Raw genomic sequence first — 21,713 nt, forward strand, 5'->3', positions numbered from 1 at the left:
GGTTCTGCACAGACTGAAACTCTGACCTGAATGAATAAGAGTGATGTTTGTCTCAAAACTAAACCAAACCATACAGCCTTGAGGGTATAAAAATAAAGAAAGAAAGAAAGAAAGAAAGAAAGAAAGAAAGAAAGAAAGAAAGAAAGAAAGAAAGAAAGAAAGAAAGAAAGAAAGAAACATATCTTTAGAGCCTGTTTTATACCACACTGATCATTATTTAGAGTAAACACACATATCTGGGATTATTTCTTCAAAATTTAAAAGAAAAAGAAAAAAAAAAGGGGCATTTGTTGATGATTTTCCCAAAACTGCTTGTTAATGTATACACAGGGTACAGACACAAATAATTATTTCCTGATTTCCCGTTAAAATGTGACAAGTTTTTTCTTTCTTTTCTCTTTTAAATCATCTCTCATCTCATTGTTTTTGTTTTATGTACCGTAATCTATACTGTTTTAGTTCAGTCTCATGTCTTTCTTTGTAAGCTTTTTGCTCACTGATATTAATCAGACAAAATCAGAACACTTTTAAAAATAGTCTTATTTACTTTTTTTTTTTTTTTTTTTTTTAAAAAAGTCCAGCTCTTTATTCTTCAAGACAGCCTGAACCCTCTTAGACAAGTTTTCTTGTAATTTCTTTAAGTAGTTTCATCAGATTTTCCAAAGAACTCAGTTTTCAGATAATAGCTCTTTGGGAAATCACCTTGCTTCTGCAAAAGTCATATTTATGTCTTTCAAACTGTTTTAATGTTTTGTATTTCTACAAATTTAAAAAATCTGTCCTTGTCACAGCCTGCTTGAAACTAATTACCTAACGACATTTCCTGGAGTAGATTCTTCCTTAATGCTTGAATCGATGACTCAACAAACAACACAATGAAAATGATTGACTGCAAGGACTCAACTAAAAATGGACAAAAAACCAGCCAAATGTCCAAATAAAAAGTTTAAAAGATCTTTAGAAAGCATGAAGAACTTTTTCTCAGAGCAACTTTAAAAAGTTTAATGAAACTCTGACTCTTCTGAATCTAAATTTAAAGACAAGTGACGTGGCTAAAGTCTTTCATTTGGCATGATGTTTCCCGTTATAGTGGGTAGTTCCACAAAAAAGCACAGATATTTTTCCAATATTAATACAACCACAAAGTGTTAAAAATTGTGTCAAAAGCTATGAGCACTCCGTTGGTTTCAAGCTGTAACACAAGCAGTGTTAGGATATAAATTTACAGCGGTGTAGCAATAGATTAAATACACACAGTGACCACTAGAGGGAGCCTGTGGCCTTTTCATCAGTCAAGCAAAAGACTCCCTTAAGTGGGATGCCTCACCTTTTCCTGAGAGAAAGCTCTGCCCATCTGTTTTCACACTGTCTGCCACTTTTCATTTACTTAAATGATTGTGTGGAGCAGAAGGTCACGTGACTCATTTCACCAGTTTATGGATGAATGGAAATTATATATATATATATATATATATATATATATATATATATATATATATATATATATATATTACATGAAATATATTCAAGACCTTTACATTATTTAAATCTATGTGGTAATCCATCATTACTTTTAATTCATATCCATAAGAGTTTGCTTTAAATTACTGTCCCTACAGGCAGTTGGAGACCGATCAAGATTAGATAAGACTTGCTTCTTTCCTTCATAAATTTCTTGATCTTGTTAGCTTTTAGTTTTCTAGATCTCATAGTTTTACAGACTGAAGGTGCACATGTGGTTCCTAGAGCTTCTAAAAGTGGAATGGGAAGGAGCCCTTCAATTATTAGGCCTCTCTTAAGATAAAAAAATATTCCTCTTTGATAGAGCTTATGGTGTGGATAGAGGTCTGGTGTGGCTTTAGTTCAGCTGTGCCCAAGTCCACTTCTTTAGAGCTACTATCCTTTAACTCTCTTCTCCAAACATCTGAAATAAATGAAGAATTGTCAAGAAATGAAGGAGATGCAGCAATTCTCTTGCTGGATGCGATGAAGGCATTTGACAAGGTAGTGGAGTTATCTCTTTGATGTTAATTTTCGATATGGGTTTGGAAACTATTTCATTAACTGGGTCAAACTATTATATCATAACCATGCAAATGAGGTCTTGACAAATGATGTAGATATCTGAGGGTCGGTGGCGACTTGTTGGCTGCAGTCGCGGAGTGGCCTGGTCATGGGAGGAGGCCTCTCCTGGCCTGTCTTACCCTGGGGGGCCTCCCGGGGAACAGGGGGCCTAGTGCTGCTAGCAGCTCACCATCCAGAGGGACGTCTGCTTCCGTCTGGACTTACATCCCCAGACCCTTCTTTTTCCCCGCTCTCTCATACACACACACACACACATAGGGATTTGGGAGGCGTGCACGTCATGCAGGATGTAGCGGAGGGGACCACCCAGTGACCTCCTTGGCTGCACCCTGTGGCGACTCAACAGAACTGAACAGTCAATTGGTTTAAAGGAAGAAGTGATACCATCCATTTTTAATTTTGACTGACCGTCTTTGCAAAGTTAGTGTCATATATCTATATATCTATGGGAGGTTCGTATGCGTTGTATGTGTGTTTATATTGTGTGTGTTTGTGTGTGAGTGTGTGTGTGTGTGTGTGTGTGTGTGCTAGGGTGAGCAGGAGTGTGCACTTGCGGGGGGGGCCTGGTCGGGCCTGGGGGTGGTGTGTCATTGGTCTGGGATCTCCCACTGTCCTTCTCCCCCACCTCTCAGCCCCCCTAGGCATGTGGGTGGTGTGTACCTTCTGGGGTTTGTAGCGGCTCATTGGCTGCAGTCCCTGTATAGCCTGGTCGTGAGGGACGGCAGCTCCTGGCCTGTCTTGCCCTGGGGGACTTCCCGGGGAATGGGGGTGCCTAATGCTTCCAGAGGCTCACCAACCAGAGGGAAGTTCGCTTGCCTCTGGACTTACATCCCCAGGCCCCCTATTCTTTCCCATTCTCTCTCTCACACACACATAGGGACTTGCCTCTGGGCTCCTGGGTCCCTGGACCCTCTGCTCGTGCCGCCCTGGATGGCCGGTCCCTGGTGGGGCCGGAGGCTATGGATCTTGGCCCACTGGGGCCTGTGAACTAAGACTGCAGGGGGCTCTGGCTGGGGCTCTCCTCTGCCACCTTCCAGGTGGGGCTGGGGTCGTCTTCGAGGTGGGGTAGCTTGGGTTCGTGCTCCGGGGTTGCTGCTGATGGCCCGGGTCTCTGGGCTGCCCTGGTCTGCCTTTAGCCTCACTCAGTTGTCCAGTTGGTTTATACACTAAGAGATCATTTTTCTTTTTTTTTTCTCTCTCTGTGAGTTAGTATCTGGTTGTTGTTGTGCTACTTTTGTGATATGTCTTTTTGATTTGGTTATTATTTAAAGACTCTTAATGACTGGCAGCTCTGTTTTTCTGTAAAGGCCGTAGGAAATTTTCTGGTGTTTAAATGTACAAATGTAGCAGTTTGTTGTCTGGAGATAGTGTGGATTGAAGGGTCGTTGTCTTTTGTCTGTGGTGTTTTTGTCTTTTGCTTCTTTTTGCTGTCTTCCTTCTTTTTCTGTCCCTACCGCTCAGGTTCAGCAAGATTTCATAGATTCCATGATTCAAAGTAAATAAATATATAATGAATCAGATTATCAAGAGGAGCCTTTTACCAATAAACCTCCCCTTGGCAAAGCAAGCTTGTTCGGCACAACACAGCAACCAGATTATCATTCTGCTTGCTATAATGCTTGACATTTAAGATTACAAGAGGATGCTCACAAGGATTGTCATCGTCCTTGTTGTACCTACCATTTGATGCAGAGGGCTTAAAAAGTTTCCCTGTTGCAACACACCCAATTCAACTTAATATGTCTGAATCAGGTGTGTTGCAGCAGGGAAACTTCTAAAACCTCCAGGACACCGATCCTCGAGGACCCCCCCCCCCCATAAAGAAAGTATGTAACTTTACAAAGATACAAAAAAGTTATGTAAAAACAAAAGAAGCACACACAAAACCACACCCACAAGGTTCATAAACAAACAGGATAATCTAGAGCGGAAGGTCACACGGCTCATTATAGCATATCATGGATGTATGGAAATAAGTGTCTGACCATTCTCTTTACCAACCAATGAGACGATTTACCTTGTTTTACATAATTACTCCAGGATTTCCTAACCCACTAATGGCTACCAAGCATGACTTCCAAGCCAAAACAAGTCAAAAATCAATACGTCATAAAGAGTACATTCCATGTGCTTGGTGATCCTGTTTCCTTCCACGACTACAACACCTGCAAGAAAGAAGAACTTTTATTTTACACGTGTAAATACAGTTGTATGTTTCTGTTCTTTTTGTGTATTGCCTCAAACTGAAGACACAAAAAACATCATACAATGAAACAACACTGCTTAGAAAGCAAAAAATTATGTCACATCACTAGTTTTAAAACTAAAAATTGACCCTATAAAATAAATTCCTAAAGTTATTTAGGTCTATGTCGTAAATCATCTAAGAAGAAAATATGATAATAGATTACATATTTAGGAGCCCTGAAATTGGCTTTTTTTAACCACAGTGTTATTTTTCTCTGAGCTTAGAGAGGAAATGAACACAGAATATGCAGACAGACATTCAGAGAGATAATTAAAGTCCTTCACCTCAACCTGTTAAATGTTAGACACACTGCTGCAACCAAGAAAAATGTTAACAATTTGTGTACTCAGCTTCTTGTCCATCACTGATACACCTCACAACTGCAGAGTATTTCTGCAGATGACAGGACTCAGAGCTGTTTTGATGAGGTGTACAGTGTGAAGAGTAGGGCTGGATTAAAAAAAAACAATTATTCAGTTTTAATAGATTCAAATTAAATAAATCCAATATCAATTCATAAAACTTGGAGATCGATTTTTTTTTTATGTCCTCATTTCTTGCAAGTTTTAAAGTGCAAAAAAATGCAGTTCACCCCTCATCCACTAGCGGCTGGCTCCAAAACAGAGCAAATCCCCATAGACTCCCACGATAAAGAGGGCAACTTCACAGCAGAAATAAACATGTTTGAAGCCTGGTATTAAGGGATTAAGGCTTTAGATACTTTTAAATCGTTCTTATTTTCTTACTATCCACATTTAAGGTCAAACGCTCAATTTCTCTACGCTCATTTGTTTGTCTCTTCCTGCTGTTTTAATGACGAGAGCAAATGAATGACTTTGTTTTTGCTTAATTATCTCAGAGAAGGAGGGGAGAAACTGCATAAAAGTAAGTAAAGGTTCTTGAAGAGTTTGAGATGATCAGACCACAAACAAAGCAAGTCAATGGCAACAAACAACAGTTGGAACCTTTTCCAGTCCAGGTAGGCCTGATATTCAATCAACATCTACTTGTTATCTTAGGGATTCGAGAGTCTGGAAATCAGAGGTACTGTAATGTTTGACAGATCTTAATTGCAACAAAAAACAAGAATTAAGACCTTTGTTTATCGTGCATGTTATATTTATGTTAAATTATTATGGTTTATCTAAAGATGAATTAAATGCACTGTAAGCATTGAGTAACAGTTGTCCTCATATGTTTATGTTAAAAAAAGAGCATGTGTTTCTTTGTGTTCCTGACAAATAGGACATGCAGTTTATATATTTCACAGATGTTAGTGAGAAATTCTAAATGCTTGAATTTCCAGGATGAAGATTTTGCTGTTGTTTATTCTCACATTCTCAGGTCAGTATTGTCAGCTGTGTATATGAAGGTGGTACCCACATAACATTTTTCTTACTTTCCCCTTTTGCATTGTTATAATGTGAGGAAAGTGCTCACATTTTTGATAATGAATACCACGTATATGTCCATCAGGGCTTTCTGTTCTGTCTACAAACTTCTTCAGAAAGTACCACTATGTGAACATCCCAAAGACTTGGGCTGAAGCTCAGGCGTATTGCAGAGATGTGTACGCTGACCTGGCTACCATAGACAGCCAAGCAGGCAACAACAGGCTGCTAGGTGGAATCCAGGATCCTGGAAAACAAGCATGGATCGGGCTTTTTGATGACGCAGTCTGGTGGAAATGGACGCTGGGAGATGTATACTTTAATATTAATGAAAATTTCAGCAACTGGAAACCCGGTGAGCCTAATAATGAAGACTCCAATCAGAGCTGTGTGGTGATGCAGTTTGATGGGCTGTGGCGTGATGAAAACTGTGACACAGATCGTCCTTCAGTTTGCTTTAATGGTATAAAGACTTTTAAAATACTAATTTATACTATTTTTATACTATTTTACACTTACTATCAAACTTGATTTTGAGGTCTGTATGTAAGCTATTTATTGTATTCTATGTTTTTTTTTTGTTTGTTTTTTCAGAACAAGGTCCACCCAAGTACTACTTAATGAAAACTTTCATGACTTGGGGCAATTCTCTGGATTACTGTAGGTCCAACTACACTGATCTTGCCAGAGTATTGACCATGTCTGAAGTGAATGAAATCTATCCTCCACTGGGACGAAACCACTGGATCGGTCTCCACAGGAATCTCTGGTCTAACTGGTCTGACCAGAGCCCTGTGACCTTCACAAACTGGAACAACAGTAAACCTGACAACCAAGACAAAACCATGACTTCATGTGCAGCACTCAACACAACCACAGGAACGTGGTATGATCATGACTGTGATAAAAAGCACGAGTTTATCTGTCAAACTCTGATTCCACCGAGGAGTAGAATCAAGATGAAGTTCCAGTCTGAGGCCGACCTGAGTGATCCTGACATTCAGCAGCAGATTTTAGAACAGGTGCACTGAAGCTGGTTATACTTTTAATAATGCAAGCTGGTTCTGCTAATAATTATAGAAGCTATGTGAATTGTATCTGAAGTGTATGAATGTTTGTAATGGTGTTTGAGCAAAGGGTAGAATTTTCCTTATTTTATTCATTTTTTATTGGTCATTTAGCTGCATGCAAAGTTGAAGACCAATGGTATAACAGATTTTACACTCCGCTGGATTGATGCAGACGGGCAAACTTTTCGCAAGGAACAAAGCAAGAAAAAAGGTATGTGTAGCTTTTTTCCTGAAATAATCTGGTCAATATTTGCACGGATGCAGTTTGTTGTAAAATAGAACAATGTGTTGCTGCACCCTTTAATTTGTAACATGACTTTTTTGGCCTTGCAAATAACAGTGGATTTGATGACATTATTTGGTCTCACATGCAACATAGTTTGGAAAATTTAGTTTTCCACTGTTGCAGTTTACAAAGTATAACATCCATGTCTGTTAATTCCTTTGTAGGCACCACAGCAGAATACTTTTAAAGTTTTAATGAATAGATATTGCAGCAAAACTTCAATTTATTTATAGAGATTGCAAAATTAAAATTTATCATGTATGTTTTGCCAAAAATGTTTGGCTAGATTAACATATTGACAAGATAAAGACAAATAAACACCTTAATGTGTTTTATGGACTCATCTATTAGTGTGAAAGAGGACTTCTTTTTTAAAAAAATTAACCCAAAATCTTTAGGGCAAACTCACATGTTTCAGAGCAGGGGTACCTAAGTCCGGTCCGCGAAATCTACCATCCTGCAACTTTTAGATGCAACCCTTCTCCAACACGCTTGAATCAGATGTCATCTGCATGTCATTCAGCTCTGTAGAGGCCTGGTAACGAGCCAGTCATTTGATTCAGGTGTGTTGGAGAAGAGTTGCATCTAAAAGTTGCAGGATGGTAGATCTCGAGGACAGGACTTGGGCACCCCTGTTTCAGAGGAACGCACCATTAGCTCTGGAGTAAAGAAAACAACTAGCATAAGTGCTTTGCTAATCTGGTGTCACTGCAAACCTGTAACATGATATTTTTTTCGTTACATCTTTAACAAACAAGAAACCTTCAGAATAGCTGAAAAATGGTCCTTGATACTGTACAAATTAACAAAGTTAGCTGGGAGTCTCTACGTGTTTATACTCATGCTAAGCTAATCTAAGTTTGATTTTACTGATGCTACCATCTGTTTTACTCTCTGTTTTTAGGTTGAAGAAAACAGGGCTGGTGATTTGCAACAGAAATTATTAACATCCCTTAAGTAATAATAATTAAAAACAAAACACACAGATTCTCTGTTTTACTTCCATGATCCTTAGCTTAGTGTATTTAGCAAGGAACTGTGATTGACTGTATGATAAACATCAGAAAATCAGTTGTCTTTCTTACCATAAATGGCTCAACATTTCCTTTTTTATTTTTCTTCAGAAAATCTCCTTTTTGTGTGTATTTCTTTATCAAAGATTGAACATGAAAAATAACTGGTGGCTTTTAATAAAATACATAAAACACATTGAAAGGAAGATAATTTATTTACCTTATATAACATATTTTCACTTTTTGATAATTTGTGTTAGCTTTCATATATATATGTGGTTCATAACACCAGGCGTAGCAGTACAAATATATAATAGCATTGTTTGAAACCAGAATGTTTTTTTTTCCTTTTTTTTTTCCAGAAGAATGTTCTTATTTTATGTTAAGTTTAAAGTAATACATTTGTGTGAGATTTTTGCAATAAAAACTCATAACTAGCTTCCTTAGTAATTTCACCCACAACACACTAGTCTACTTAAGCTTGATTTTTCATGGATATTTTTTATTGTGCTGTTTGCTGTTGAAATTGTTTAAATTGCAGTCTGCCTGTGATACAACATTTTACTGTTGTTTAAAAGTAGTTTGTGAAATATAAATAAAAGTTATATGTAACATTTCAATGTGTTATGTGTTTTATAGTCATTTTAAAATTCCCATACACCACATAGTTTAGATATTTAGCTTTGTTTCCCTGGAAATGACCTGTGTAATTAAACGTATGATAGGTGCATCATCACTTTTCATTCTTAGTACAAAATAAATAACTTTTTGCAGCTACTATGTGTTTTTGTTTTGCACTTCAATGAATTTTGAGCATTAAAGAAAGGCTTATTGTACTAAAATCTACACATTAAAACAGAAGAAAAGAGAAACATGATTCAAAATGTACTTTTGGAAAGTAAAAATATTGATATTTTTCTCAACCTCAAGACTCTGATTTGGAAGTAGATGAATGAACAGTTCAACATTTTGAAATAAGATTCTTCATTTGACTTTGTTAAATCAAGGTCAATACTTGGTGTTAATCTAGTCTAACAATTTGAATAGATGAAAGAAAATATACCTTTTTCATATTTGACTGAGCAGTGCATTATGTATTCATATTATCATACAGTTCACAGAACCAGCTGATAAGACAGTGAGTTAATACACATTGGAAGGCAATATTACTGCAGAAACAATGTATTCAGAGCACACTGTCATCCAGATGACATCTTTTCTGGGAAGACTTGCTTCTTTAAACAAAAAGCTGCTTCATAATTAAAGACTTCAGGTGCTAACATGGAGTTGTGCCTTCAATCTACACCAAACAGTAAAACCATTTTGCATACTATGAAATTAAAAACCTGAGCAGGGCAGACCGTAAGCAGATAAACAGCGTTTTGGATATGGAACAAAGCATGCCTCTGTTCCATATTTACTATGAATTAAAATGAATAAACAGATAATGAGCATGATCACTAGAGAGATTGGGTTTATTCATGGATTTATTAAAGCAATAAAAACAAGGAATAAGGCTACAAAGTCCAAAGCTGGTAAATTATCATTAGGAGCAAGCCAAATGTCCCTCCAGCCCTATTACAATTCATTTTCACTGAAGCATTATCTTATTGTAAATTGTCATGCAGGGCAAACACAGTGTGTCCACATGCAGTGGTTTAATGGTTGTTGTTGTCTGCATTGCAGTGAAGTGCATTCTTACAAGGTGTGCATCAGGCTAAAGAAAAGGATATACAGCTAGTCTCTTATGGTGTATAAACTGTATAACTGTGTATATGAACAATTCAACCTTGAGATTATTTCACACTGTGTGATGATCTGCTGGTTATTTTCTTGTTCTGTTGCTGTTGATTCAGTTTTCTCATCTTTTGTCATTTGTTTTCAGTTCTGTTTCTGTCCTGTTTCATTTTGTAGAGTTTTTCCCTCCTTGTGTATTCTGTCTACTTTACTTCCTGTTCTCTGCTCCTGGTCATTAATTGTCACACCTGTTTCTTGTTTTGTAAAAAGTCCCTCTGTATTCATGCTCCCGTTTTCCTTCATGTGTGGCCAGTTCTTTGTGTGGGTTCGTCATATAGTCTAGGTTTTGGTTGTGTCTTTTGTTTAATCAACCGCCCATACTACCATCATCTACCTCTGCTGTTTCAGTCCTGCATTTGGTTCCCACTTCCTTGTATCCATCTTCCATGTTCATTAACAAATAGTGCACTGCATGAAAAACAATCATTCTCTATCACATGAATTCCTCTGTTATTAAAAACCAAACAACTTTTGCCCCTTTGGTGGCATTGTACACATTTAGAGTTAGGGTAGACTAAATAAAAAATGCACAAAATTTCTCATGTATTATGCACTCAGTTATTTCTAATGACTCAAGTTTGCATGAGTCATTCACCAAAGAGAACTGAGTTGTTGAGTGATTTGAGTGAGGCAGTCACAAAGAGTGTTTAGTAACGGTGCGTTCGATTTGTTGTCTTCATCCGTCCTGGCTAAAGTTCAGATACTGAAGGTGGGATGTTTGTATGATTGTGACCTGTCTGCCACCTTTCGTTTAGGTAAATGATTGTGTGGAGCGGAAGAAGGCTCATTTCACCAGTTTATGGATGCACGGATGCTTTTTGTGCAACCAATGAGGTACCATACACACACACACACACATATATATATATATATATATATATATATATATATAGGGTTAGATTTAGACTTGCTTCTTTCCTTTATAATTTTTCATCCTACTTAGCTTTTAGTATTCCACATATCTTAGTTCACAGACTGAAGTTGTACATGTGGTTCCTAGAGTTTGTAGAAGTGGAATGGAAAGAAGCCCTTCATTTATTAGGCCTCTCTTAAGAAAAAAATGTTCCTTTTTGATAGAGCTTATGGTTAGGTCTGGTGTGGCTTTAGTTCAGGGGTGCCCAAGTCCACTTTTTAAGAGCTACTATCCTTCAACTCTCTTCTCCAAAACACCTGAATAAGATGGAAACTTGTCAAGAAATGAAGGAGATGCAGCAATTCTCTTGCTAGATGCGGTGAAGGTATTTGACAAGGTAGAGTGGAATTATCTCTTTGATGTTATTATTCGACATGGGTTTGGAAACTATTTCATTAACTGGGTCAAACTATTATATCATAATCCTGCAACTGAGGTCTTGACAAATTAAGTAGATATCTGAGCCATTTAAGATTACAAGAGGATACCCACAAGGATTGTTATCATCCTTGTTGTACCTACCATTTTATACAGGGGGATTAAAATGCCCAAAAGGACATTTTCAAAAGTTTCCCTGCTGCAACACACCTGGTTCACCCCATATGTCTGAATCAGGTGTGTTGCAGCACGAAAACTTTTAAAACCTGCAGGACACCAACCCTTGAGGACCAGGATTGAGGATTCCTGCTTTAGACAATATAGACACTGATTTTACAAAAATAAAAATAAATAAAAAAAATTAAAAAAAAAGAATAATTTTTCCTCTGAACACTTCTTTGAAAAAACAAAGAAAAAAAAACTTTTGATTGGACTGACATCAACATTGATGTAACTCAAGCATGTACTTTTATGCATAAAGAAAATATGTAAATTTACAAAGATACAAAAAAGTTATGTAAAAACAAAAGAAGCACACACAAAACCACACCCACAAGGTTCATAAACAAACAGGATAATCTAGAGCGGAAGGTCACACGGCTCATTTCACCATATCATGGATGTATGGAAATAAGTGTCTGACCATTCTCTTTACCAACCAATGAGACGATTTACCTTGTTTTACATAATTACTCCAGGATTTCCTAACCCACTAATGGCTACCAAGCATGACTTCCAAGCCAAAACAAGTCAAAAATCAATACGTCATAAAGAGTACATTCCATGTGCTTGGTGATCCTGTTTCCGTCCACGATTACAACACCTGCAAGAAAGAAGAACTTTTATTTTACACGTGTAAATACAGTTGTATATGTTTCTGTCTTAAATTTAAGAAAAAAAAATATCATACAATGAAATAACACTGCTTAGAAAGCAGAAAATTAAGTCACAAAAAATTTGACCCTATAAAATAAATTCCTAAAGTTATTTAGGTCTATGTCGTAAAGCATCTAAGAAAAAAATATGATAATAGATTACATATTTAGGAGTCCTGAAATTGGCTTTTTTGTGTAGTTTTTTATTATTCTTGTTATTCCTCTCTGAACTCGGGTAGAGAGGAAATGAACACAGAATATGCAGACAGACATTCAGAGAGATAATTAAAGTCCTTCACCTCAACCTGTTAAATGTTAGACACACTGCTGCAACCAAGAAAAACGTTAACAAATTTTTTCAGTATATGCAAACAAAACATTCCCCGTGTACTCAGCTTCTTGTCCATCACTGATACACCTCACAACTGCAGAGTATTTCTGCAGATGACAGGACTCAGAGCTGTTATGGAAGTCTGAGGTGTACAGTGTGAAGAGAAATGGTGAGAGGACAGTCCCTTGTGGTGCTCCAGTGCTGCTGACCACCATCTCAGACACACAACCTTTCAGTCTCACGAACTGTGGTCTGTTTGTTAGGTAGTCATAAATCCAGGTGGTTGTGGAGGCTTTCACCTGGGATTTCTGGAGCTTCTCACATAATAGAGCAGCTGAATTGTATTAAAAGCAGACGAGAAATCAAAGAACATGATCCTCAAAGTACTGCCAGGTTGATCCAGTGAGCTCTCTGAAGCAAGTAGATGATGGCATCTTCAACCCCAAGCCCATTACCATATAGAATAGAAAGTGTTCACTTGCTTCTTGAGGTGAGCCTATGACAGCCCCTCAAGGACTTTCATAAAGTGAGATGTTGGGGCCACTGGTCTGTAGTCTGATGGTTGGGATTTTCTAGGTACTGGAACAAGGCAGGATCGACTATCAGAATAGTCAAAAGTTGCAGCCCTACTGCCAGGTTTATCCAGTGAGCTCTCTGAAGCAAGTAGATGGTGGCATCTTAAATCCCAAGCCCATTACAATATTTTCTAGGTGCTGGAACAAGGCAGGGTGTTTTCCACAGCACAGGAACTCTTTTCTGACTCAGGCTGGTGTTAAAAAGCTGCTGAATAATCCAATATATTTGTTCTGGGCAGGATTTCAAAACCCTAGGGCTGACACCATCTGGATCTGCCGCCTTGTTCCAGTTCAGTTTCCCCATTTGTTTCTTCAAATGACTGCAGGAGACAGACAGGCTAGAGGTGGAAGCTGAGTATGTTCTGATATGGATGGAGATGGGGCTGTGTTAAGGTCCAGTCTGTGGCCTCAAAGCACCTTCACAGGGTATGTTCAGCATCATCAGCCACAATATTTATGCATAAACAGGAAGTTTAACATGCATATGTTTATAATCTTGATAAAACTGATTCATCTGCTTGAACAATCAAAGTATTGTGTTTTTTGTTTTTTTTACAGCAGGAGATTTCAGATTTTGTTAATAATAGTAACAGAGATTCACTTTGTAAAGTCAGTGCTATCAAGAGCCAAAACTGTTGCTATCCAGCAAGAATGTGATTGTTATCCGAAGCACTAAGTGCGATCAGTTTATGGTACATGATGCTGTGTTGTTTTAATGAAGCAGTTCTTATCACCCAATGTCAAATAAAATAACAATAATCCACAACTATAAAACATATAACCAAATGATTTAAAGTTTTACTACTTTGATTTAAATTAAATATCTGAATATCGCTTCCATCAGTGATGTTTATTCTCATACCAAATGTCATTGTTTAGATAAAGCAGCAGATTGGTATACATTCTAATTTATTATGAAAGTAAAAAGATTATTTTACATTAAAACATGAAAAAGCCTGAATATGCAAAAGCAAAATAATCAGACACATTTATTCATCATGTGTGACATTTGGGGTTTTAACTTGCGTTACAGGGTATATATAGGATAAAGTGTTTGAGGCTTTAGATGCTTTTAAATCATTATTTTCTCACTGTCCACATCTACGCTCAGTTTCTCCACGTTCATTTGTTTGTCTTTTCCTGTTGTTTTAATGACTAGAACAAATGAATGACTTTGTTTTTGCTTAATTATCTCAGAGAAGGAGGGGAGAAACTGCATAAAAGTAAGTAAAGGTTCTTGAAGAGTTTGAGATGATCAGAACACAAAAAAAGCAAGTCAATGGCAACAAACAACAGTTGGAACCTTTTCCAGTCCAGGTAGGCCTGATATTCAATCAACATCTACTTGTTATCTTAGGGATTCGAGAGTCTGGAAATCAGAGGTACTGTAATGTTTGACAGATCTTAATTGCAACAAAAAAACAAGAATTAAGACCTTTTTTTTATTGTGCATGTTATATTTATGTTAAATTATTATGGTTTATCTAAAGATGAATTAAATGCACTGTAAGCATTGAGTAACAGTTGCCCTCATATGTTTATGTTAAAAAAAGAGCATGTGTTTCTTTGTGTTCCTGACAAATAGGACATGCAGTTTATATATTTCACAGATGTTAGTGAGAAATTCTAAATGCTTGAATTTCCAGGATGAAGATTTTGCTGTTGTTTATTCTCACATTCTCAGGTCAGTATTGTCAGCTGTGTATATGAAGGTGGTACCCACATAACATTTTTCTTACTTTCCCCTTTTGCATTGTTATAATGTGAGGAAAGTGCTCACATTTTTGATAATGAATACCACGTATATGTCCATCAGGGCTTTCTGTTCTGTCTACAAACTTCTTCAGAAAGTACCACTATGTGAACATCCCAAAGACTTGGGCTGAAGCTCAGGCGTATTGCAGAGATGTGTACGCTGACCTGGCTACCATAGACAGCCAAGCAGGCAACAACAGGCTGCTAGGTGGACTCCAGGATCCTGGAAAACAAGCATGGATCGGGCTTTTTGATGACGCAGTCTGGTGGAAATGGACGCTGGGAGATGTATACTTTAATATTAATGAAAATTTCAGCAACTGGAAACCCGGTGAGCCTAATAATGAAGACTCCAATCAGAGCTGTGTGGTGATGCAGTTTGATGGGCTGTGGCGTGATGAAAACTGTGACACAGATCGTCCTTCAGTTTGCTTTAATGGTATAAAGACTTTTAAAATACTAATTTATACTATTTTTATACTATTTTACACTTACTATCAAACTTGATTTTATGAGGATCTAAGGTCTGTATGTAAGCTATTTATTGTATTCTATGTTTTTTTTTTGTTTGTTTTTTCAGAACAAGGTCCACCCAAGTACTACTTAATGAAAACTTTCATGACTTGGGGCAATTCTCTGGATTACTGTAGGTCCAACTACACTGATCTTGCCAGAGTATTGACCATGTCTGAAGTGAATGAAATCTATCTTCCACTGGGACGAAACCACTGGATTGGTCTCCACAGGAATCTCTGGTCTAATTGGTCTGACCAGAGCCCTGTGACCTTCACAAACTGGAACAACAGTAAACCTGACAACCAAAACAAAACCATGACTTCATGTGCAGCACTCAACACAACCACAGGAACGTGGTATGATCATGACTGTGATAAAAAGCACGAGTTTATCTGTCAAACTCTGATTCCACCGAGCAGTAGAATCAAGATGAAGTTCCAGTCTGAGGCCGACCTGAGTGATCCTGACATTCAGCAGCAGATTTTAGAACAGGTGCACTGAAGCTGGTTATACTTTTAATAATGCAAGCTGGTTCTGCTAATAATTATAGAAGCTATGTGAATTGTATCTGAAGTGTATGAATGTTTGTAATGGTGTTTGAGCAAAGGGTAGAATTTTCCTTATTTTATTAATTTTTTATTGGTCATTTAGCTGCATGCAAAGTTGAAGACCAATGGTATAACAGATTTTAAACTCCGCTGGATTGATGCAGACGGGCAAACTTTTCGCAAGGAACAAAGCAAGAAAAAAGGTATGTGTAGCTTTTTTCCTGAAATAATCTGGTGAATATCTGCACTGATGCAGCTTTATTTAAAATAGAACAATGTGTTGCTGCTCCCTTTTATTTGTAACATGATTTTTTTTGGCCTCACAATTTGACGACATTATTTGGTCTCAGATGCATTGTCTGGAAAATGTTGTTTTCCAAACACCGTTGCAATTTACGAGGTATAATATCCATGTCTGTAAATTCCTTTGCAGGCATCACAGCAGAATACTTTTAAAGTTTTAATGAATAATTATTGCAGCAAAATTTCTTTAGTTGATAGTTTGCATAAAAACATTGTTTGACAATACGAGTGCCCTTAAAAATTGTTTAAAATTGCAAATGATAAATAAGTAATTGAAATAATACCGATATTTGATTAACACTAGTTAACCTTCAAAGTTCAAAATCATTGTGCAGTTTTTCTTGATACACTGGAGTGAATTATTTTCACCGAAGACATTTTGGTTATAAATTTTATTACTCCAAAAAACCATAAAGAAAATTACATCCAAAATGAAATAATCTGCCTTATTTTGAGGAGAGAAAATGTTATCAGTAACGCCCAGAGTTAGGAGTAAAACTTACATGTCTAATGAAATGGATTAAACTTATTTTCCAGAAATATTTATAGAGATTTCGAAATTCAAATTAATCATGCACGGTTTTTCAAAAATATTTGGATAGATTCAAATTTTTTACTAGATAAAGTCAAATTAACACCTTAATGTGTAATATGGACTCATCTATTAGTGTGAAAGAAGACTTCTTTTTTAAACAAATGATCCCCAAATCCTCTTCCATCTCAATTATGTCTCACGAGTATCTCATTTAGCACATGTGTCTCACTTTTCCCCTTACTGTGGACAAAAAACATGTCCACATGTTCTAGCACACTCTGTTAAGTTCTAGTGTTAGGTTATGTGGGTTCCAGTTGTCCTCAGAATTGAAGGATTGAAGAATGAAGTGATGTACTTTTTCCCAATATCAAATTCATAAGTTTCACAGAAGATTTCAGATTTAAAGATGGCTTCTCCCAGTACCACTTGTAGTCTTTTGTTGTTTTCATTAAAATTCTTTATAATATAGTTTGTGTCTGTTAAGTTTCTAGTGTAAACAGAAGGAAGTTGTTGTTATTGCTAATTACGTTGTTACGGCAGACTTATTCATGAAAAATTGCATCAATATGTGTGGTTTATTCATCATTACCACTCTTCAGTGGGTTTAGTTTTGTACAGCATTTGTAGATGCTCACAGAACTTCTGCCTTCAGTGTGTGAGACAAAGTGTGAATGTGTCTGAATGGGTGAACGTGATGCATGATGTAAAGCACTTTGGGTATCATTCCAGGTACAGAAAAGCACTATATAAATACAGACCGTTTACCATTTAGAGACTTCTGGAACACATCATTTACTCTAGGATCAAAAAAAACAGCTAGCATAAGTGCCTTGCTAATCTGGTGTTACTGCAAACCTGATAACATGATAGTTTTGCATTGAGTTTTTTGTTACATCTTCAACAAACAAGAAACCTTCAGAATAACTGCAAAATGGTCCTTGATACTGTAGTGTCTGATCAGACACTACAATAAAAATAATCAAAGTTAGTCTAGAAGTCTCATGCTAAGCTAAGCTAAGGCTGATCTTAAGTTACTGAAGCTAATATCTGTTCTACTCTCTGTTTTTAGGTTGAAGAAAACAGGGCTGGTGATTTGGCAACATAATCATTATCATCCGTTAAGTAATAATTAAAAAGAAAACACACACATTCTCTATTTTACTTCCATGTTCCTTAGCTTAGTGTCTTTAGCAAGGAACTGTGATTGACTGTACGATAAACATCAGAGAATCAGTTGTCTTTCTTACCATAAATGGCTCAACATTTCCTTTTTATTTTTCTTCAGAAAATCTCCTTTTTGTGTGTATTTCTTTATCAAAGATTGAACATGAAAAATAACTGGTGGCTTTTATAAAATAAGCACATTGAAAGGTAGATAATTTATTTACATAACATATATTCACTTTTTCATAATTTGCGTTAGCTTTTATATATAGATGTGTTTCATAACACTAGTACTATCAGTAACAATAGATTACAGTAGAACTTGTTTGAAACCAGTAGCATTTTTTCCAGAAGCCAAATAAAGCCAGGCCTCCTCTGTTTAGGTCCATTCATTCATTAATTTTACTAAAACCGTGGCTGTCATTATTCTGAAACAATTAATATTAGAGTGAATACAAAGAGGATTCATCTTCACTGCTCCAATTGTCATCTCTCACAATTGAAACAGCGCTCACTTGTGGTAAATATGTGGTGATACACTCACACTAAATCAATCAGGTCGGCAAGTAGGCCGGACCAGGTTGGCATCCTCATATCCTCTGCAGATCTGAGTTGCTTGCCTTATGAATGTTAATGTTTGAAAAGCTTTTGTGTCTGGTGTTTGACGGAGTTTGAAGATCATGATGCTGTAGGCCTACAATCAATCACGTAGGCAAGTAGTCCGGACCAGGTTGGCACCCCTTGTAGAAATCTTTTTTGAATAATCAGCCAATCACATGAGGTTCATATTATGCCAATGCCAAAGTGTGATTAGTTGAGCTTATGCCAAGGGAAGCCAGTTGATTCTCTTCATCGCACCAGTCAAATTAGAGAAGTTTGTCCACATGACTGAATTATAGAGATCACTGTTAACAACAGCAGTAGGTTGGGTGCAAAGATGGAGGGTGAAGATTTGGAGTTTTTAGTGAAAAATACTCTCAATAAACTACCACTACAGCAGCATCTTCAAATAAAATTCAACAGCCAGCCAAAACCAAAACTGTGGAAGAACTTAAAGCCACGGGGAAATTTCACCACACTGTTATTGACCACTTTGCATCCATGACAGACAGGAGATTGGCCTTCCTATTCAAATAGGGTGAGTGAAAGTGCATCATTACTCCCCACTCTGCGAGTTTGCTGATGACTAAACTGCTTATTAAAATTTGGTTGTTTAAATACGGTTTATTATGCCTGGATGTGTGTTATTAAAGTCATATTATTGGACAGAAAATCAGCACCACGAATAGCACCTATATGAGCCAGATTAACTGTAACTGTTTATATCCCCTGCAGATCTGAAAATGCTACAAACATGCTTTAATAAGAGCTTCAAACATAAAAGACTATAGTTTGGGACGTTCTTATTTTATTTAAGTTTAAACTAATACATTTGTGGGGTTTTTGCATGTATTTAGAAATATAGCATAAATGTTTCCAAGATACTAAGAAATAGTGGGTGCCTATATGTAGGTGAAGTCCTTCATATAATAAAAACTTAAATGCACAAACAACTAGCATCTTTAGTAATTTTACCCACACCACTGTTTAAATCTACATAAGCATTTTTCATGGTTATTTTTTATTGTGCTGTTTCCTGTTAAAATTGTTTAAATTGCAGTCTGCCTGTGATACAACATTTTACTGTTGTTTGAAAGTAGTTTGTGAAATATAAATAAAAGTTATATGTAACATTTCAATGTGTTATGTGTACTTGTTTAGTCATTTTAAAGCTCCCATACACAACGTAGCTCTAGATGTTTAGCTTTCTTTCCCTGGAAATGACCAGTGTGATTAAATGTATGATTAGTGCATCATCACTTTTCATTCTTAGTACAAAATAACTAACAAAGTCAGCTTTCTTTTTGCAGCAAATGTGCTTTTTGGGTTGCACTTTAACTGATTTTGAGCATTAAATATAGATTTATTGGACTAAAAGAAAAGAGAAACATGATTCGAAATATACTTTTCAGAAGTACAAATATTGATATTTTTCTCAACCTCGAGACTCCTCTTTAATTTGGAAGTAGATGAATTAAAGGTCAACATTTTGAAGTAAGATACTTCATCGGACTTGGCCAAATCAAGGTCAATCCTGAGTTTCAATGTAGTCATTATTGTTAGGTTTTGAGGCTCCCACCCTACGGATTCTCAATCCTTTAAGGAGATCGAACACCAACTTCCTCCAGAGGACTCCCACCAATGACGAACAGAACACACTTCAACTCCAGTCTTCACTGAGCTCAGGGTTTTTTACTTCACAGATCGCCAGTTACAATCAGCCGTATACACCTCCGTTCTCTGACCGACCCTCACAAGGCCAAAAACCTACATATTTACACAGTGCATAAAAACCTACGGTCAGCCCCATTACCATACAGAAATGGGTGTACATACAATTGTAACTCCCAAAACACTACCACAGATTAACATACACCATTTCCCACCAAATACACCATTACAACCCCCTTTAACCCAAATGCTTAACTTAACCCAATTACATAAATCAATAAAGCAAATACACAAAAATAAACACTATCATCCCATCCTCCCCCCTTTCTCTGGCCACTTGGTTCATGCCAAATCAGCCAATTCAGCACACCAGGCCCTGGTTAACACCCTCATGGGCGCCTCCATGAAGGTGCTGATCCCCAAATCACCTCAGAGGGAGAGAGAGAGATTAGCAACAAAAACACACACTGAAAATAATCCAAACCCGATGTATTACCCAACCTAATAGGATCCAATATTAGTGGATAGATACATTAACAAAAACTAAAGAAACACAAATAAAAAGGATATTATAGTGTATGCAGGGCATGTATGTGTGTGGTCTCCTACTGAGCACCTGCTTAGTGAGGAGATGTATGCAGCTTCCTCACAATTATAATTTGAATAAATAAAAGAAAATATACCTTTTGTTAGATATATTTGACTGAGCAGTGCCTTATCCATCCATCCATCCATCCATGGCAATCCGATGCATCACTGCAGACGCACTGATCCGCCTGTTGATCTCCCACTCCATCCTTCCCTGAATCGTGAACAAGACCCCGAAATACATGAACTCCTCCACTTGGGGCAGGACCTCACTGCCAACTCGGAGAAAGGACTCCACCCTTTTCTGGCTGAGGACCATGGTCTCGGATTTGGAGGTGCTGATTCTCATCCCAGCCGCTTCACACTCGGCTGCGAATCGCTCCAGTGAGAGCTGAAGATCACGGCCCGATGAAGCCAACAGAACCACATCATCCGCAAAGAGCAGAGACCCAATCCTGAGGCCACCGAACCGGATCCCCTCAACACCTCGGCTGCGCCTAGAAATTCTGTCCATAAAATTTATTAACAGAATTGGTGACAAATGGCAGCCTCAGCAGTGCATTATGTATTCATATTATCATACAGTTCACAGATCAGCTGATAAGACAGTGAGTTAATGCACATTGGAAGGCAATATTACTGCTGAAACAATATATTCAGGGCACACTGTCATCCAGATGACATCTTTTCTGGGAAGAAGTGCTTCTTTAAGCAAAAAACTGCTTCATAATTAAAGATTTCAGGTGCTAACATGGAGTTGTGCCTTCAATCTACAGCAGACAGTAAAACCATTTTGCATACTGTGAAATTAAACCTGACCAGGGCAGACCCTCAACAGATAAACAGCTGAAATACAATATTAAAAAAAAATGAGAAAACATTTAACACTTAAAACTACAGCAGTCAATCTATTCAGTATTAAAACAATTCTGTTGAAAGACATGATGAAACACACCAAACATGTCTTTGTTCCATATTTACTATGAATTACAGTAAATGAATAAACAAATGATGGATATAAATAAAGTTTATACTTGTTTTGGGGGAAATTGGTTGTACCTAAAATCAGTA

The 21,713-nt window shown here is 37.1% G+C and overlaps 2 protein-coding genes across 3 annotated transcripts; both read left to right on the top strand.

Moving 5' to 3' along the window:
• The first annotated feature begins 5,230 nt into the window (after positions 1 to 5,230).
• LOC121628028 (C-type mannose receptor 2-like) lies at positions 5,231 to 8,700 on the top strand. 2 transcript variants are annotated; one of them, XM_041966922.1, is made up of 6 exons: positions 5,231 to 5,312; positions 5,640 to 5,677; positions 5,841 to 6,187; positions 6,319 to 6,746; positions 6,906 to 7,005; positions 7,985 to 8,700. In XM_041966922.1, the coding sequence occupies exons 1-6, from the start codon at positions 5,247 to 5,249 to the stop codon at positions 7,987 to 7,989; spliced, it is 984 nt and encodes a 327-aa protein (XP_041822856.1). In that variant the 5' UTR covers positions 5,231 to 5,246; the 3' UTR covers positions 7,990 to 8,700. The 2 variants fall into 2 exon arrangements, with proteins under 2 accessions (XP_041822856.1, XP_041822855.1); XM_041966921.1 differs by having other exon boundaries at positions 5,233 to 5,312; positions 5,810 to 6,187.
• A 5,533-nt stretch (positions 8,701 to 14,233) lies between these two features.
• LOC121628040 (C-type mannose receptor 2-like) lies at positions 14,234 to 15,734 on the top strand. Its single transcript, XM_041966934.1, has 4 exons — positions 14,234 to 14,279; positions 14,609 to 14,646; positions 14,779 to 15,156; positions 15,298 to 15,734. Exons 1-4 carry the CDS (start codon positions 14,242 to 14,244, stop codon positions 15,732 to 15,734), a joined length of 891 nt encoding a protein of 296 aa, XP_041822868.1. The 5' UTR covers positions 14,234 to 14,241.
• The last annotated feature ends 5,979 nt before the right edge of the window (positions 15,735 to 21,713 follow it).

This window comes from Melanotaenia boesemani, chromosome 17 (genome assembly GCF_017639745.1).
Source record: "Melanotaenia boesemani isolate fMelBoe1 chromosome 17, fMelBoe1.pri, whole genome shotgun sequence".
Classification (NCBI taxonomy): Eukaryota; Metazoa; Chordata; class Actinopteri; order Atheriniformes; family Melanotaeniidae; genus Melanotaenia; species Melanotaenia boesemani.

What these genes read in the sequence shown, in the direction of transcription:
- LOC121628028 (XM_041966921.1), top strand. Translation starts at nt 5,275, where the DNA reads ATGGCAACAAACAACAGTTGGAACCTTTTCCAGTCCAG. An exon ending in TGGAACCTTTTCCAGTCCAG is followed by an intron (nt 5,313 to 5,639) that starts GTAGGCCTGATA and finishes TTGAATTTCCAG; the next exon opens with GATGAAGATTTTGCTGTTGT. An exon ending in TCCTTCAGTTTGCTTTAATG is followed by an intron (nt 6,188 to 6,318) that starts GTATAAAGACTT and finishes TTGTTTTTTCAG; the next exon opens with AACAAGGTCCACCCAAGTAC.
- LOC121628040 (XM_041966934.1), top strand. Translation starts at nt 14,242, where the DNA reads ATGGCAACAAACAACAGTTGGAACCTTTTCCAGTCCAG. An exon ending in TGGAACCTTTTCCAGTCCAG is followed by an intron (nt 14,280 to 14,608) that starts GTAGGCCTGATA and finishes TTGAATTTCCAG; the next exon opens with GATGAAGATTTTGCTGTTGT. An exon ending in TCCTTCAGTTTGCTTTAATG is followed by an intron (nt 15,157 to 15,297) that starts GTATAAAGACTT and finishes TTGTTTTTTCAG; the next exon opens with AACAAGGTCCACCCAAGTAC.